This window comes from Anomalospiza imberbis, chromosome 2, assembly GCF_031753505.1.
Source record: "Anomalospiza imberbis isolate Cuckoo-Finch-1a 21T00152 chromosome 2, ASM3175350v1, whole genome shotgun sequence".
Classification (NCBI taxonomy): Eukaryota; Metazoa; Chordata; class Aves; order Passeriformes; family Viduidae; genus Anomalospiza; species Anomalospiza imberbis.
The window spans coordinates 24,093,391-24,110,368 of record NC_089682.1 but is presented as its reverse complement, the minus strand read 5'-3'; the positions used below and the strand labels follow the sequence as shown (position 1 = coordinate 24,110,368).

At 36.1% G+C, this 16,978-nt stretch overlaps 1 protein-coding gene and 1 long non-coding RNA gene across 9 annotated transcripts in view; one reads left to right on the top strand and one right to left on the bottom strand.

Moving 5' to 3' along the window:
• MYO16 (myosin XVI) overlaps positions 1-16,978 on the bottom strand; it is a 366,678-nt gene that overhangs the window by 106,677 nt on the left and 243,023 nt on the right. For all 8 annotated transcript variants that reach the window (XM_068180129.1, XM_068180127.1, XM_068180124.1 and 5 more), the window contains one exon: positions 8,974-9,046. In XM_068180129.1, coding sequence (XP_068036230.1) covers positions 8,974-9,046 — 73 coding nt within the window. The remainder of the gene's footprint in view (positions 1-8,973; positions 9,047-16,978) is intronic.
• Positions 5,037-8,414, top strand: LOC137468409 (uncharacterized). The gene is made up of 3 exons (XR_010995919.1): positions 5,037-5,211; positions 7,967-8,138; positions 8,239-8,414. It is a non-coding gene; the product is annotated as an uncharacterized lncRNA (long non-coding RNA).

The window sequence follows — 16,978 nt, the reverse complement described above, 5'->3', positions numbered from 1 at the left end:
TTTAAGATCCTGAGTCTGTAGTTAGTTCAGTGCTAAAAAAAATAAAAAAAACTCTGTTTCCACATACAATGTCACTGAAGTCTAAAGCAGTCCCTGAAGAGCTCATTGTATTTTACCAAAACCTATAAAACACGTAGGGATATTTTGTTAGATCCTGCTCTCCATTTTATACATATTCTAAGGGAAGGTTGGGAAGAAAATAGTGTTCCATAGAAAAGTTCAGCCTTTGGGGAGATAAATAGTGTAGGAGCTTCTAAAATAAATAGATTCACAGAAATCTGATTTTCAAATAAAAACAGGTATCAGTTTATTAGTGTGCTTTTGTATTTTAGTCAAAGCCCACCTGCTAAAATAAGTAAATATTTAATAACCTTGTGGAATAAATGTTTTAACTATTTTTTTGAAATTAATGTGTAAATTTTAGTTGAAAATTTGAAAACCTCCTCCAATGCTACATAAACTATGACTAAGAAATTAAGAAAACAGAAACTCCTAAAAGGGTATAAGAACACTTCATATGAGGAAAGATACAAGGAATGTCTGCATGCATTTGCTTTTCAGTCTAAACTAGTCACATATTTGTGTTGTCCAGCCATTAACTACATCTTCCATGAATGAAGTGTGTAAAACACTTCTACCAGCAAGTGATATTAAAAGGTATGAATTATTTAGACCAATCCTAACATGGCTTAACATCCAGATGAGGGAAAAAAACCCAAGTAATGTGTAAGAGTTGCCTGAATTTTCCATTAACACATCCTGTTGGCATAGCCAACTTGTACTTGCTATACAATAAAATAGACTAGTGTGAAAAACAGCAAGAAGAAATGAGACAAAGCTCATTTTACAACCAAATGTCTGTTAACTGTCTTTACTAATGCATGACAGTGCAGAGAAAAGACAGCCTCAAATAAAAGCAATATTTCTTTAAAGTGGGATTTATAAACATTCAGATTGATATCTTATTAACAATAGAAGCATACAACTGACTTCCAGTATCTACTTATTTTATGGAAAAGACAGCTTTTTTAACTCTGTGGCAGGAAAACTGTGCTTTACTGATCACTTATGGAATTCTAATTAAAAATTTTTTCCAGAAGCTTATTAACATTATTTTATAAGGCAGACTTTGCTGAATATGGTAAAGCTTTAAAATTATGTATGCTGTGTACATCTTTATTTGCAGATGACTTATTTAAAGAACCAGGTCATTCAACTTTACAAAGGTGTATTCTACAATAAGAAAAGCTGTCAAAATCCCTATAAAGTCAAGCTTACTTTTTATCATGAGGCAATCTCTTAAAATGCATTAAAAAATATTTGAAAGCCTGACTGTACGGCAAAATTATTGAACTACACAATTTGAGACAAAGGAAAGATTGTCTTTGACATGTTTTACAAAGATCTGATAAACAGCATTGGTTTTAAGCAGCCAAATAAAATGAATAGTAATTTGTTAAAACATTCATAGATGGTAAAGAAAAAAACAAATTCCAAATTTTTAAACTCTACCAACCAGTGTATTATGGCATACACTGAGGGGCTTTTTAGCAACATAAGCAACATTGTCACCCAGACTGGCAGACTTGCCCAATGCCACTAAGGTACTGCAGATCAGGGAAGAAAGCAGCTCAAGCACTTGTACAAACTGCAAACTGCCCCAGGTTCTGCTCTGTTCTCTCCAGAGCAGTGGCTGAGATACAGCTCTGCAGAACGAGAACCAGAAGACCAGCCAGGGGCTGCTGGAAAGCAATGCATTCTCACCGGTTCTTTCTCCATTTCAGTGTTTTATACTACCTGCTGGGAAAGGGTAATGAAATGAATGTTTCAAATTAAAAGCTTGGCACAGGTTGATATAATAGGTAAAGCAGCTGAAATTTAGAAATGGGATGAATATGAACTAAACTAGCTTTGAAACCCAAATTCTTTAAGTCTTCTAAGTATTACATAATTATATACTTTGTCAAAGATTTGAAAACTTCATAGAATCACATTTTTAAACATGTACTTAACTGTACTCATATAAATTAGACTGAAATATAACAGTAATTAAAAAAAACACCCCAAAACCAAAACCAAATCACTCAAATAGATTTTTACCTAAAACATATATTTGGGAAACTCTATGAACTATATTTGCTTTAACTAGCAGCATTACTCAACATTACCTATGGTACTTCTTGTCATTATATATTTTTAAACTGTTCTTGATATGCATCTCATGGACTCCATTTTATGTCTTCTAGGTAGTTCTCTTTCTACCAATCTTTTTTATATTAACTCACTATCACCTCTCAGTGAAAATAAACACACCATATATTTGTCTTTCTTCTCTAAGAAGTCCTTTCAGAATATTATTAGAAGAAAAAAATAGTTCAAGTATTAAAAAAACAAAAAACAAAAACAAAAACAAAACCCAAAAACAACAAAACAAAAAACAAAACCAAAAAAAAGAACACAACACACACACACAAAAAAAAACTAAATAAAAACAACCATAACTTGCAACACCACTCAAATTTTAGATTTTGGAAAATAATACAGTAGCATTTAGTAAAAGCAGTGAGTATTCATCACATTAGACAGCATTAGCTTGATCTCTCTTCTTTCATCACATTTGAACAGTTAGTACCACTAAATACACTCCAAATTAAAACTTAGGTAATACCAAAATTGTACTGTGCTCTGAAGAGAGAAAAGCACCCATGACTAATGAAATTTTCCTGCTCTTCACTCTATTTAATTTTCAGGCTCTTACGCCTATTTGAAAAAGGCATTGCCAAAGAAGGAAATGTGTGGAAAGCAAACTTGTTGACTGTCAGTCAGTGAGGGAAAGATGGATGCAAAGACCCTTTGGAAAGCTCATTTACATCCTTCGGTCATGCAGAAGGATTAACCCTCCCAAGGAATGTGTATTCAGAGCATGGAGTAAAGCTAACAGCTGTCATTTCAACACATCTATCAGGCCCTAATTTATGGGTTGAGAAGATGAAGTAACAATGTTGAATTTAACCTGCAAGGAAGTGCTCTAGCATTTCTCAAAAATGTAATTTCTAAGATAATGAAACACAGAATCATCTTTTTTTCTGAGGCTGGACTCAGAAAATATTTTTAAACCTAAGCTTGACACTTATTTTTCAGAAGTGTCTTGAATGGTGTTCCCCTTTGTATCTGCTACCCAAACATTTCAACATCATTTTCTTTATGTATAGTACCCATCAGAATATTTCTAATGAATTTATAACAAAACCAGAACCATTATATTTCTTCCTTTGCCTTTTAGGCCTAATAGGCTAACATAGATTTTTTTTTCCCCATGCAGCTCCAGCACAAATTCAGACATAGTCCTACCTCTTTCAGAAGATCTTTAATTCACTGGGACTCCATGTCATCTCTGGGATCAGTTGCCATTAGCTGTGTTCCTCAAATAATGCAAAAGAGAGCCTGGTGCTATATTAAAACTTTGCTACAAGTAGCTGTCATCTGAGAAGCCTTCCACAAAGGAGGGTCTGAAATGCCCCTCAAAAAAGGGACAATTTCAATAGAAATTGTAATATTCCCCCACCAACATTTTGTAGACATGAAAGTATTAAACAACCAAGCTAACAAAAAACCATGGTAACAACAATCTTTCCCTGAAAGAGTTTGGAATTGCTCTGAAACTGAAACAGTTCTAAATTATTTTTTCACTCATAATGCTGGCCAGAAACTAAGTACCATGGGATAAAAAAGGGTGCTACTGTGGAAAAGTAAGTATGTATATAATTAAATGTTGTTGTGCAAAATTTCACCTATCAATCACAAACCGAATTGAGCTGGGAATCTCAATTTGAGACAAACTATTTTATTTTTGGCTACAAAATGTCTACTGTAAAAAATAACACTGGAGAGGCAATAGTGCCCTGCATAAATAAAAGAAATGTGTGCACTGGGAAGAAGACCAAAGAGTCTAAGAGGGAAGAGGGAGGAGCACACCCTGACAAAGGCCATGAAGAGTGTAAGATCCTCAGGAATTGGACTGAGGAAGAAAGTAAAACACAGGATTGCCAGGCCCCTGAGGGATGGAATAGGCTTTTACAGCCCTGCTCAGCTTTTCCTGGGCCCCCCATCCACTTGCTGATGAGCCCAGTCCCAGTGATACGCTGACAGTGCCAGCTTCCACCTCTTTCTCCAACTATCTGTGACAGGGTCCCAGCCCCATCTGGCTGCTTGCCAGGTCAGGGCTGCTGACAGGCACTGTTACCAGCCCTAGCTCTGTCCACCATGCTCCAGGGATGCTGCCCAGCAGGGAGGGCATAGCCATTCTCTGGCACTTCCTTTTGCCTGGCTCCCTGGTGCCAAGGATCACCTAGTCCTTGCTGCTCCACAATGAGGTTGTGAAAACCTTTCTGTGTATGGAGGCTAGCAAAACTCTGACTTAAAAATACCATGTCATATTTCCTAGTTAAAAACTGAATTAATGTAATAAGCACTTTCCATCATCCTATAGGGAATAGGGAATACTCCAGCACTGACAGCTGCAGTGGAAGGTTCTGCATCAAGTCCCTACATGGTAATAGAGCTCAGTTTGCACCAGTAGCTGCCTATTCCAAAGATGCACACAGTAACCTCCATCTATGCTCTGCATAGGCAAAACCAAAGAAGGTTGATTTCTTCTGCATAAAACAAAATTTTTAAATGCTCTTTCAGACTGTCCAAATGTAAAAACCTGTGTGTGACCTCCCATCTGCTATCACTGCGGAAACAATGACTGTAGAAAAGTTACATCATGTAGGTTTTGTCTATTCATATCCATCCACCTTCAAAATAGACAACATGACCTTACATTTAGACAGCTAGAAGCGGTCTAATGGCTGAGACAATGCAATTGAATGTAAAATAATCTGTTAAGATTGCTTTGGCTAGGAAATATTATGTGACAAAAACGTAGGGTCAGCAGAGTTAACCATAGAAATACCATGCTGAGAAGTTTAAACCTACCACACCTAATAATAAACATAGGTGAAAATTCCAATACAGCTAGGTTCTATGACCTCTTCTGCTTCACCATAGTGACTGAAGTAGAGTCCTGTGTGGGTCAGGCAATGCTCTCTGCTCTCAGAGCCAGCTGGCTCCTGTTGTAGGAGATGTGCTGCACAGAGCTGCCATGGAAGCTGTGCCTCTCCCAGAGCTATAGGGCATCACACAGTTAATATGCATGTACTTTAACGGGTTTGGAGTTGAATGGGAGTCAAGAGACACTTGACTGCTCCAGTGACCTGCAGCACTAATTTAGATAAATCCCTTATACTTCCTATAAAAAGAATAATGCGTAGATACGTTCTACCGCAAAATTTGAGAGGCCTACACCATGCAAGAGCTAAACACGTAATTTAGCAAGAGCTAAATACTTTCTTCAGTTTCTCATTTGAATTCTATATCAGACAGCAAAGACTACTAGCATGTCCATTTAACTTTATTGCATTATTGTTCTTTATGATCAATCTACAACTACAGACTTCCATTTCTGTAGAAAGACCTGACTTTCTGCAGGGCGAAGAAAAGCTACTCTTTCTCCTCTAATGTCTGGTTCTTCTTCTGTAATACAGTTTTCTTAGATACAGCTGGGGGAAATTGGTACAGGCAACTATCCATCCTGCTTATTGCTTCTTCTATTCATTGGTCATGAGTTTGTGGTCAAAAATATACTATCATAGGTATGAAGGTTGTAGCATTCATTGACTGTACTATTTGGAGTTGTGCTGTGAAGGACCCATGAATAAGATCTCACCTAGTTTTAAGTTTTACTAGAAGAGAAGCAGACATCTTCTAGTTTTAGAGGGGTGCAGAATAAACTGTAAACAAATAGAGTTCCTCTCAAAGAGGGAAGCTTGAGAAAACATTGAATTAACACTGGAAACTGTCATTGGTATTTTTGGCATAGCACTCATAATTCCTGAAATGACCACAGAATGAAGGCCATTTCCCTACAGAACAGGAAAGAGAAATTGTGCTCACTTCTGACCATGATCCAGTGTGGTTGTATACAAAGCTCTTCTGGCACAGCAGGTATGCAGCTGCTCCAGGAAAATGCTGTTCCCAAGCTAATGATCACTGCTAGGAAGTGATTGTAAATTGTTATTAGGGTGAGCTAAAAGTGTACTGTAGTCATTTACCATAGTTCAGCTGATGAGCAGTAAAAGCAGTAATTCACTGAGTCCTGGTGATTGAGAAGCTTTCAGTCTTTATTGAGCCATGACTCTTTCAGATTGTGCCTTCTAAAAAGTGTTCCCTGCCTTTCAGCTTTTAAATTTCACTCCAAAAATCAAAACTCCCCTCACTATTGCTTATTCCACACCCTTATTTACTTTTATTTTAGAATTTTGTGTCCCATTTTTGATCTTATATCACACATGTTCTATACAATAGTTTTACCAACACTCACCCAGTTCAAGGGAAACAATTAATAATGTTTTTTAACTTCTAATGCCTTCTTGTTTACAATGGCCTATAAAAGTTTTCTCTCTACAAGCTGTCATCCACATAGTTTTGCCTGCAGAATTTATCAGATTCTTGGTGTAGGCATAATTCATCTTACTTTTCTAGTCCTCTGACAGCTGTCTTCCTTTACATTGCTCATGAGTTGTTCCTAGACCAAATCTTTATTTGACTTTGATATTTCAATACTCTAATGCCTTGTCATTCCAAAACATACACTGAAGTAAACAAGTTATTCTACCCAGTTTATCCATCTCTGTTTGCCGGAACCATCTTCAAGCACAGCTTATTAAAACTGACATGTGATTTACTATCTTATTACTCTCTTAATTATGATATCAAACTGTCTATCTACCAGCCTGATATAAAGCGTTAGAAAGATTCCCACAGCTACTTTGAATGTCCCCAGTTTTGGGCAATCAGGAGGTTCTAATTTTTATTGAAAACAGTCATAATTTTTTCCAAGAAACCAGGAAAATGGATATCACAAAGAATGCCTTATCATACACTAATATGAAAAAAAAATCCCTAAAATTACTGTTCTAATGACATTTTAGAATGTGCTAATCTAAATGTGATTAAAAAATAATTTTTATGGCTCCACTACTGTCTGGTTGTAGCATTTAATGCTAACATTCTGCAATCACAGGCCTTGACACTGGGCATGTTTGCAGACATGATGCAATGTTTTGCACGAGGACCCTATCTGGGCTAACAAGGCTGCTTATTGTAAGGGTTAATGAGCCCAGGCAAAACTCTGAGCTAGACTAGATTGCTAGAGAGCTCCAGCTTTGAAGTTCAGGCTGTTTGGGGTAAGTCTGCATGATTAGTATGTACCACATGGAGATACAAAATGTTTCTCTTCACTGATACTAGAACCCACCACTTCAGGAATCAGGTATGTTAACTGCATTATAGAGTTCATATAAAAAACCTCTCACTTCTGCTTTGTCTTTTCAGGAATGCAGTTAAATGCAGTTCTGAGACAATGACTCAGATTATTAATTCATATTATTCAATAAAATGCATTCAGTCCAGGTGGAGGGACAGTAAGTGTCTCTTGAAGTATATTTATTTAGAAAAAATGAAATAGAAATGCAATTATGACTTTGATATTATCATGTTTGCTACACAGAAATAATAAAATTAATTCCTTTTTACTAATTTTTCTTAGATCTTGTATTTTCTCTTCAAGTATCCTTTGCAGTTATTAAGCAGAAAATTACTTACCCCAGAAAATTGAATTAATGGTATTTCATGATATCAATTGCAGAATCTTTTATGAGATTCATGACAAAAAACCAATGCAGAACAGGGTCAAAGGAAAATAACCAATAAGTCCCAAGATGAACTCTCTCTTTTAACAAGCATTTAAATTGCATAGAATACTTCATAATTATTAATCAGGAGGCTTATGGATTTTTTTTTATTTCATATAGTCCATCTGTTAAAATATTTTTAATTTTTCACTTTATATTTTCTCCTGAAGGTGGCATTCACAACGAGTAAATGACTAGGAATATTGGTACACAGGAAGAGTCCTTAATCCAGCAAGTGTTCAAGCAAGGTAGAACTGTAACAGCAAAAAGAATTTTGTGAAAGGGAAACTGGAATTTATTTTATGGCCTTCTTACATACTGCTTTGATGTACAGGTAAACCTGTCATGTGCTTTCAAACATTTGGAAATTGGGTAGCAATGTAAACATGTAGAAGCTGAACTGATGTGGCTCTATGACTTCTGTTTCACCACAAAGAGCAAGCTGACACATAAAACAATGGACTGACTGGGACAAAGGGGCAAATCCCAATTTCAAACAATAACAATGTTGCTGATGATGCCTTCCCGATTCTTTTCTCTGCTTTGATTTTTTGTTCCATGCTTTGATTTTCTTCCTCTGCATCACAGAATGAATGAATAACTGAACAAAAACTTAAACACCTCTTTGAGTGTGTTGTATAGAGTCACTAATGCTTTCTGAAATAAGTAATTTCAAAGAGCTCTAGCGTTCAGTAATTAATGCTGAAGGTAGGTGAACATTATAAAGAAAGTTTGATATTTAAAAGGATTTTAAATCATTAGGTAATGGCTAGTAATGGCACTTAGCATAATGCAGCATTTTAATTTTATTTTTTCTCCAAGGCATCTGAAGACCTTTTGATCTTTCTTCCAGTTCAGTATATTGTCCTTCTCCTCATTGATCTAGCTAAAGTATAAATACCACAAGAATGAAAATAAACAACAGTATTTCCCTCAGATTGTCTTTAAGTGCTAATACTACCCCTTTTCAAATCCATGATAGATATTTACTATATTATTTTAAAATTTTCAACAACTCTACAAAACCCAGCATATAGTGCATACACATATAGGTATAATGGGAAAAATATTTTAAGAGAAAATTTTCACTTTCATGTACAATTATATTCTGACCAAAACTGGTTAATTAGAGAAATAACAACAGGTACATTAAAATCAGCAAAGCATCGACACTTGCCTGTTCAAAAGTATTCTTTTGAAATTCTTCAAATCCAAAAATATCTAATACTCCAATTTCAAACACCTGGTCACTGGGGAAAAAAAAAAAAAGATATTACATATAATAAGAATTCAAGCAAGTGAATAATACATCTGTTGCTTCTGACAGAAGTATTTCTGTTCTAGGACAAAAGCAGGCTGTATTTCAAAAACATGGATGAAATACACAAGCAGACCAAGTACAGAATAGAATCAAAATTCTACTAACAACCTGAACATACTGAACAGAAATAAAAAAAACAGGATTCAAGATTGCTTTAGCAGCTATGCTAAAAACTAAATTTATAAGAGAAGAAAAAAATCCGAACCTCCTAAAGTCCAGTTTCTAAGGATATAGGTACCCATTTTCTGACATCGCAGACAACCATTTTGGGGATGTTTCAAAAATGCCTGGCTGCACTCAGTTATTCTTTCCTGTTTATATTTCTTTGGCAGCCAGAATTGTTTCTACAGAATGAACTTCAAGGGAAACCTGTTAAGCACAAGTCCTTTCTGTGTCAGTATCAAGTAGAATTTCTGGGCTCAGGCTGCCCAAGAGGTTATATATCCCAGGGGAAAGAAAGTCAGAGGTCAGGCCTGAAGAAGGCAGATGTTCCTTCTCTGTATAAATGAGTAGTTCCTGATGTTGCATCTAATTTGTTGTGTGTCACTGCATGCATTCAGGGAAGGGATTTTATTGTGGCCAAGTGCAAGGAGTGGAAGGATCAGGGTAGAGCAGTCACCTAGGATTTGGACAGAAGAACTGGGAAAAGGACAGAGGTGTTACTATTCTGTACTTGGGACTGAGTCATTGTAAGCCTGATCAGAGAAGAAACTAAATTCACTGCAGTGAGCAAAATGAATATTTTGGGATATTCTGTTGCCTGCTTTGCAACAATAATATTGCAGACTGCTTGTTCTGAGATCCTTCCATATTTTTTTCTCCATAATCCAAGTTTCCTCTATGTCTAAAGCTCTGTGAGTACTAGGCTATAGATGTAAAGGAGAAAAAGGTGAACCACTGTTGAAGTACATGAATATGGTTCCATTGCAGTCATTGTAACCTTCTATCATGCCATTAGATGAGGATCCAGCCCTCAAAATAAATTCCTGTATAGCAAACTAATGAAGTAAAATCATTTGAAAAAAATGCATACTATAAAACAAGCTGGGAAAAACAATCCTCGGGGGCAAGCAGAGACTTTATCAGAAATCATGACCAAGAAGTTTGTCTTCATTTCAAAAGCACACTAGTTCAATGCACTCCTGATTGCCACAGGACTAGCTGTGTGTATAAATGTCAGACATAGATTGTAACATAATAAATCTAGTCCAGAATGGCATTGTTGGCCAGGGGAGGTTATCGCAAGGTCGATTAGCCTCCAAGGGAATTTCTACAAGAAAAATCATAAAGCTGTATCACCACGTCCATCTCTAGCAATGAATGCAATTTAAATTGGGTTTTAAAATGTAAGCCTCATTCACAACTGCTCCTGATTAGAGACAGGGAGTGTACATTCCTTGTCAGAACTGCTTTTCAATGAAATCTGTCAATTTTAAGAAAGAAAAATTAAATTTTTAAAAACAAACTACCTCAGAGAAATGAATATTGAAAATCCAGAATAATTATGTTATTTAAATTTGTTTTGGCGAAAAAAGGAGAAGCTTGAAATTTCAGAACACTTTATAGGTTTTCACTCTTTTTTTTTTTTTCATTTTCTTTATTTTTTCCCCAGTTGTATGTAGCCTTCCTTATAGGAAGGCAAAACATGAAGTGCTGTGTAGCATTGTACAACAGCTGAAATATTGCATTATATTTCACAATTTTTGAAAACTACTTAATACAGACAAAACAGCTTATAACTTCTCTGACTGATTCAATTAATAATTTGAGACTGGATTTTTTACATCCCTGTTGATTCTGTGACTGTTATTTTGTCAAATTAGTCTCCCTTACTTTCCCTCAAGGAATATATAAACATTTGCATTAGGCAAAGACCAATACAAACTGACTTAATGAATTATTAAAAGTCAGGAAAACAGGACCCTGATCCCAGCTTCCAAAACTCTGGGTAAAAGCCTGAATGCATTCCTTATCAAAACTGTGATATTTGTGACAAATATATTGGCTTGCAAATATAATGGAGATGTATTTTTTTTACAGAAAAACATGAAGTCTCAGTGTTTTTATGCACTCCTCTTGATAATTTTGGTCTAGTATTATTAGGAGATGTGCACACCACATTAAAAGAGCTGGAGGTTTTACATAATTAATATCTTGCCTACAGGGCAAGTATAACAGCACTAGGCTCTGTATCCTCTACAACAGTGACATTTTACTATTTCATTGTGCTATTTATGTGCCAAATCTCTCCAACCAAGACAGTAATTTTCTGCATTAAATTATTGTTCAGATTTTGAAAACTAAATAACAACTGACAACACAATATCCAAATTAAAAGCATTGCTTTATATGTGATTGCAAATTACTTTGTTCTTTTAATCTTTCTTCTTGTCTTTCTCTTTTCCATATCACTTTTCTTGCCAGAAGGAGGGTCCATATATCTTTTTACTGGCTAGCTGTCAATCATATCCATTCCAGCAAAATTACTTTCCTTAAATAATCATAGCAGAGATTCCCAAGGCAAAATAAAGCATGAATGATTCCATGTTAACAAATGAAAGGACATGTCACCAGGGTCTAAAAGAACAAATATTAGAAAAAGGCACTTTTTTTTTTCCTGAAAGATTTCTTTATTTTCTTATTTTATGATTACTAATTATCACTGACACATTTCTTCATTGTATTTCAGATATTTAATATGTATAACTAAAAGAACAGTGGTTTTAACGGGGACTGAGACTTTGATTTCAAGTTTGAAAATATTTCCCAGAATATAAAGTAGAAAAAAATAATTTGCTGATGTTTGAAGAACTATTTTTATCTCTTATAACAGCACACAGGTATAAATACTTTTAAAAAAGCATGGATGTTCACTATAAGTAATTTTGGTTTTCTGATACACAAAACAGCATTTCAGGTTACAGTATTTTATGTCTCCAGCTTTGCCTTTTTTCCTCAGAACATCTCTGTAAAGATATCCTTATAGGCTAGAAATACCTTTTTAATTTTGTACACTTAAAAATTGTATTATAAAGAAACTACATAAATATTCCTGGCAACTCCTAAAAACAATACACATACAGAAGATATCCTAATCCACCACCTTGGCAGACATCTTGCCATTCATCAAGAGATGCTCTGAAACCATTTGCCATTCCTTGCAAGGTGAACAGAACTCCCTTTACGATACATCTGACCCAGTGCTTCAGACAAACCTACAGAATGTTTTTTGTTTACTTTTATTTTATTGCAGATGGTTCTTAGCTCCAAAATCCATAGAGTTAATTCCTTTTTTATCTTTTGCAATCTGCCAGCAAAGAGCAGTGAGATGAATCTGTTGGGGGAGGGTGATCTAATGCACCTTTTCATCTGCCTAAGATACAACAGTTCTTGCTTTTCCTCCAACTGCTGCCAGTAACGGGGAAGGCTTAGGTCTGATCTGGATATACTGGAAGTGATACTGATTAATGAGGAAATATTTCTCTGATTAGATTAAGTATATAGCCTAGCCTTCAAATGAGGTTCTTCAGAATCCTAATTAAAAAGTCCTCAGTTTTCCCAGGGGAACAGATTATACCTGTTGTCACAAACACAGTTCTTGAAGGGAATAGGCTGAATACTTCCAGTTGGGTATGTTATTCTTCATCTCAAACAATTATCAAACAAAATTAGTTTCTGAAATGTTTGAGGGAGACTTTTCAATAGTCTGAAACTTTTGGTGAGATTTGGCGTCATTGCCATGTCTCTCAGGTATCTTGCTCCATAACTGCAATTTTTCTTTTAATATTAACTTACCCAGGTGTGAGTGGTGCATATAGAAATGGTGGCTGGACACAACAGAAGGTAACACTGGCTCCATATCTGACAGACATTTTTTGAGTGGCTTGACAGTTATGGCAAGAAAGAAGAAGTATATTTGCCAGTGGACTCAAGATCTATAGATCTTTCATTAGTAGAACATACTCTTCCTCAGCTCTTTCAAGTGAAATTTGTTCTGTGCTTTAAAAAATTGCATTATCTAGTTAAATGAAACACTGGAAATTATCCAGAATTAAGCAGATTTCAAATTATGATATTATGCACCAAATTATATGAGATGTTTTGTAGTTTGCCTGTTTTAAAGACTTTACCTCCACATATAGAAACAATTCTCATGCTGTGGGTTCAGGCTCTGAACAGGAAGTTCCTTTCCCTCATTCCTGCACTCCCTACACCCTTCTACTGAGTTCATTAATAGATAAATAAATGTTTTAGGGTTTATTTTCTGATTTTTCTTCTGAAATTAGGGAGGTTTCTATTCCAGAATATCTTGTTCTATAAATCAGATAATATACTAAGAATTTTGTAAATGACATATCTGAGGGCCTTTCTTTGCCCAAATAAGTGTTCCTACTGCTACTCTTTGGTAATATTTGAATTTTGATGGGTATGAATATACAGTCAGAATATAAAAGCTTTAAGAAACTACCTCTTTAGAAATAATCTGTATGCTCTATGTGCAACAGAAATCTATGGCTGACCTGGTGGTACAGACAGAAAGCATGACTGAATGCCAGCTTTCTTTGTTTGTCTGTAATGCTGCCACATAAGAATCTCAGAATGGCTCAGGCTCAAAGTGACCACAGTGGCTCATCTGGTCCAACCTTCCTGCTCAAGCAGAGTCATCCCAGAGCACATGGCACAGAACTCCATGCAGATAGCTTTTCAATATCTCCAGTGAAGGAGATTCCACAGCATCTCTGGGCAGCCTGTTGCAGTGCATGGTCGGCCATACAGTAAAAAAGTTGTTCCTCACGTTCAGGTGGAACTTCCTGTGCATCAGGTTCTGCCCATTGCCTCTCGCAATATTGCTTGGCACTACTGAGCAGCGCCTGGCTCCACCCTCTTGACACCATCCCTTTAGATTTTATAGACTGAGATGAAGTTCCCCTCTCAGTTGTCTCTTCCCAAGACTAAACAGGCCCAGCTTTCTCAGCCTTTCCTTATAAAAGAGATGAGATGCTCCAGACTCTGAATCCTCTCTGTAGCCCTCCACTGGACCTGTTCCAGGAGGTCCATGTCTCTCTTCTCCTGAGGAACCCAGAGCACTCCTGATGTGGCCTCACAAGAGCTGAGCAGAGGGGCAGAATCACCTCCCTTGACCTTCAACCAATGCTCTTCTTAATGCACCCCTGGACACCATCAGCCCACCTGGCCACAAGGACACTGCTGGCTCATGGACAGATGGTTGTCCACCAGGACAGGTCCTTCTCCCCAGAGCTGCTTTCCAGCAGGTCAGCCCCCAGCCTGTCCTGGCACAGAGGGTTGTTCTTCCCCAGGTGCAGAACCCTGCCTTTGCTGAATTTCACACAGTTCTTCCCTGCCCATCTCTCCACCCTGTCGAGGCCTTTCTGAAGGGCTGCACAGCACTCTGGGGTATCAGCCACTCCTCTCAGCTTTGTGCCCTCAGTAAATCTGCTGAGGAGACATCTATCCCATCATCCAGGTCATGTATGAATAAGGTAAACAATACTAGGCCCAGTAATGGACCCTGAGGGTGACTGCTAGAGAGAGGTCTCCAGCTAGACCCAGGCCCTCTGGGACCTGCTGTTCAGCCAGACTTTATCTAAAAAATGTTTATCAGCTTTTTATCAGGTTTTATCTACAAATAGAGAAAATCTTTTCTAACTAGCTGATAAAACAACATGCCTTAAACTTACTAGCAGGCAAGGAACACAGTATCAAGATTTTCTCAGGGACATATATCTAATTAGCTTGTTTTCCAAGAAAAATGAAAAACAATACTTCACAAGAATTTACAGACATTCTTGAATCTCCATGAAGAAAAAGCCCTCTTGCAGAATGAGTCAGGAATTGTTAAAACATTACCTTAAGTAATTTCATTGCTCATTTGCATCACCATATCCAACTTTGCTAACGTGCAATCAATTACATCAAAATGCCACATTAAGGCAACCATGAATCTACAAAACTGATCAGCATATATATCTGAATGGAAGTAAAACAGAGTAAACTTTGAAGAGTTAAGAGTTTTAGGAAGAAATTCACCAAGACTATTTTGATAATAATAACATCAGTAGAATTGGAAATCATTATATAGATGAGTGAAGAAAAATATCAGTAATTAAAAAAATAATTATAAGCACCTGTGAGAAAAGTTATTAGCTTTCTTCTAATTCCACTCTAGGGGCCAATTATGGCAAAATAATTTCTCCACAGTCCATTTTTTAAAACTACTCTCAGAATGAATAAAATAAATTTCAGATCTTGCAACCAGTCTAAACTAGCAGGTAGCATTATAATTTAGTTAAAACTAGACAAAATTATAAGTTTTTATGGAAGGAAACAACCTTTCTAAAGGTGCATTATCTTACTTAACACCATCATTAAAATTCTTGCTTTATACCTATTGAATAGTATTTCAAAGTAATTAATTTAGATCTAATTATAACAATTCCTTTTATTTTGCCTAAAACCTGTCACAATCTTTTTCTTAATAAATATAAATCAATCATTAAAGATCAAAATCAAGTATTTCCGCAATAAAAGTTAAACATGGATAACCAGCTTCCTCAAAAATGCCAAGAAAAAAATGCTTCTTTTAGAGTTACTAAGCCAAGAAATCTAATTTTATTGCTTCATAAATTCTTACTGGTGTGATGGAAGTACAGCTAAGCTGCCTCACAACGGAACAGGAGAACTGAGTTAGAAATCTTATTGCAGGTTTCTGATGAAGGCTTCATCCCATCTGATAAGTAGTAATTCTGTCAGTTTCCAGCTGGGGAATAAAGTGTGGCCTGGAATGTATCAGACTTATGTAGTCACATAAGTCAATGTTTTTGGTGGATCTTTCAGCGGAGGTTTATTAAAACTGCACCAAACTGGAGATATAATGCTGCTAACTGATAGCTGCTCCGATGTATTTGAAGTAAATCTGACCCACTAATCACAAATTTATTGCAGTAACCCAACTTGCAGCTAGAACTATTCTATGCCTTGATTTACTCCTCCAGTTTAAACAATATGATTAGAGCTGGACCAAAAAAAAAAAAAAAAAAAAAAAAAAGTCTGTATGTGGGCTACTTCAACCAAGGTTGAAATATCAGTGAAGGATGATCAACCTTATTTCCACTTAAAAGAAGATACTTAGCTTCAAGTTTGGAAAAGGAATGAAGCTGATTTTGGCCTGATAAAATTTAGTACATCTTGACAGTACTGACAATTAATCCTGAGCTGGTTAGCTTTCTATAACCAACCTACATGAAGGACTGTCCCTTTTCAAGCATAGGTATAATATGCAGCCAGAGGAGACTTGCAAATTCCTCATTTCTGATACATAAACAGCTGTCCTGCTTTAGCTGGACTTACAATGTTACACAGTCTTCAAGTTACCTCACAGGTAGAAATACTTTCACTGAGAAATATTTTCATAAGGTAAAGGTCACCTCTTCTACCTAGTGATTGCACTAAAAGGAGACTACAAGGTAGACAGTATACAAGCAGTTTTGACTTTTATTATTTGAAGATCCTATGATTTCTAAAAATTATAGGCTTATATTAACAACAGAAGTACACAACACCCTATTCTGAAAGAATATAAGATATCAAATTTTAAAATTACATACTGAAAAATTATTTCAAATAATTTTAATATTTTTAATATATCAATTCTAAATTTCTTTCTTAATAATTACTACAAAAAAGCTCACTGTAACTCGAAATGCCTAAGCTGGATTGTTGTCTGCCACAGACATGCACTGAGCTAAGCCTCTGTTCCATAAATCCCAGGAATCAAGAATTGTGACCTTATGTTACTGCCCTTCCTTATTATATAGAGTATGTCAAATTAGGCCATGGGCTG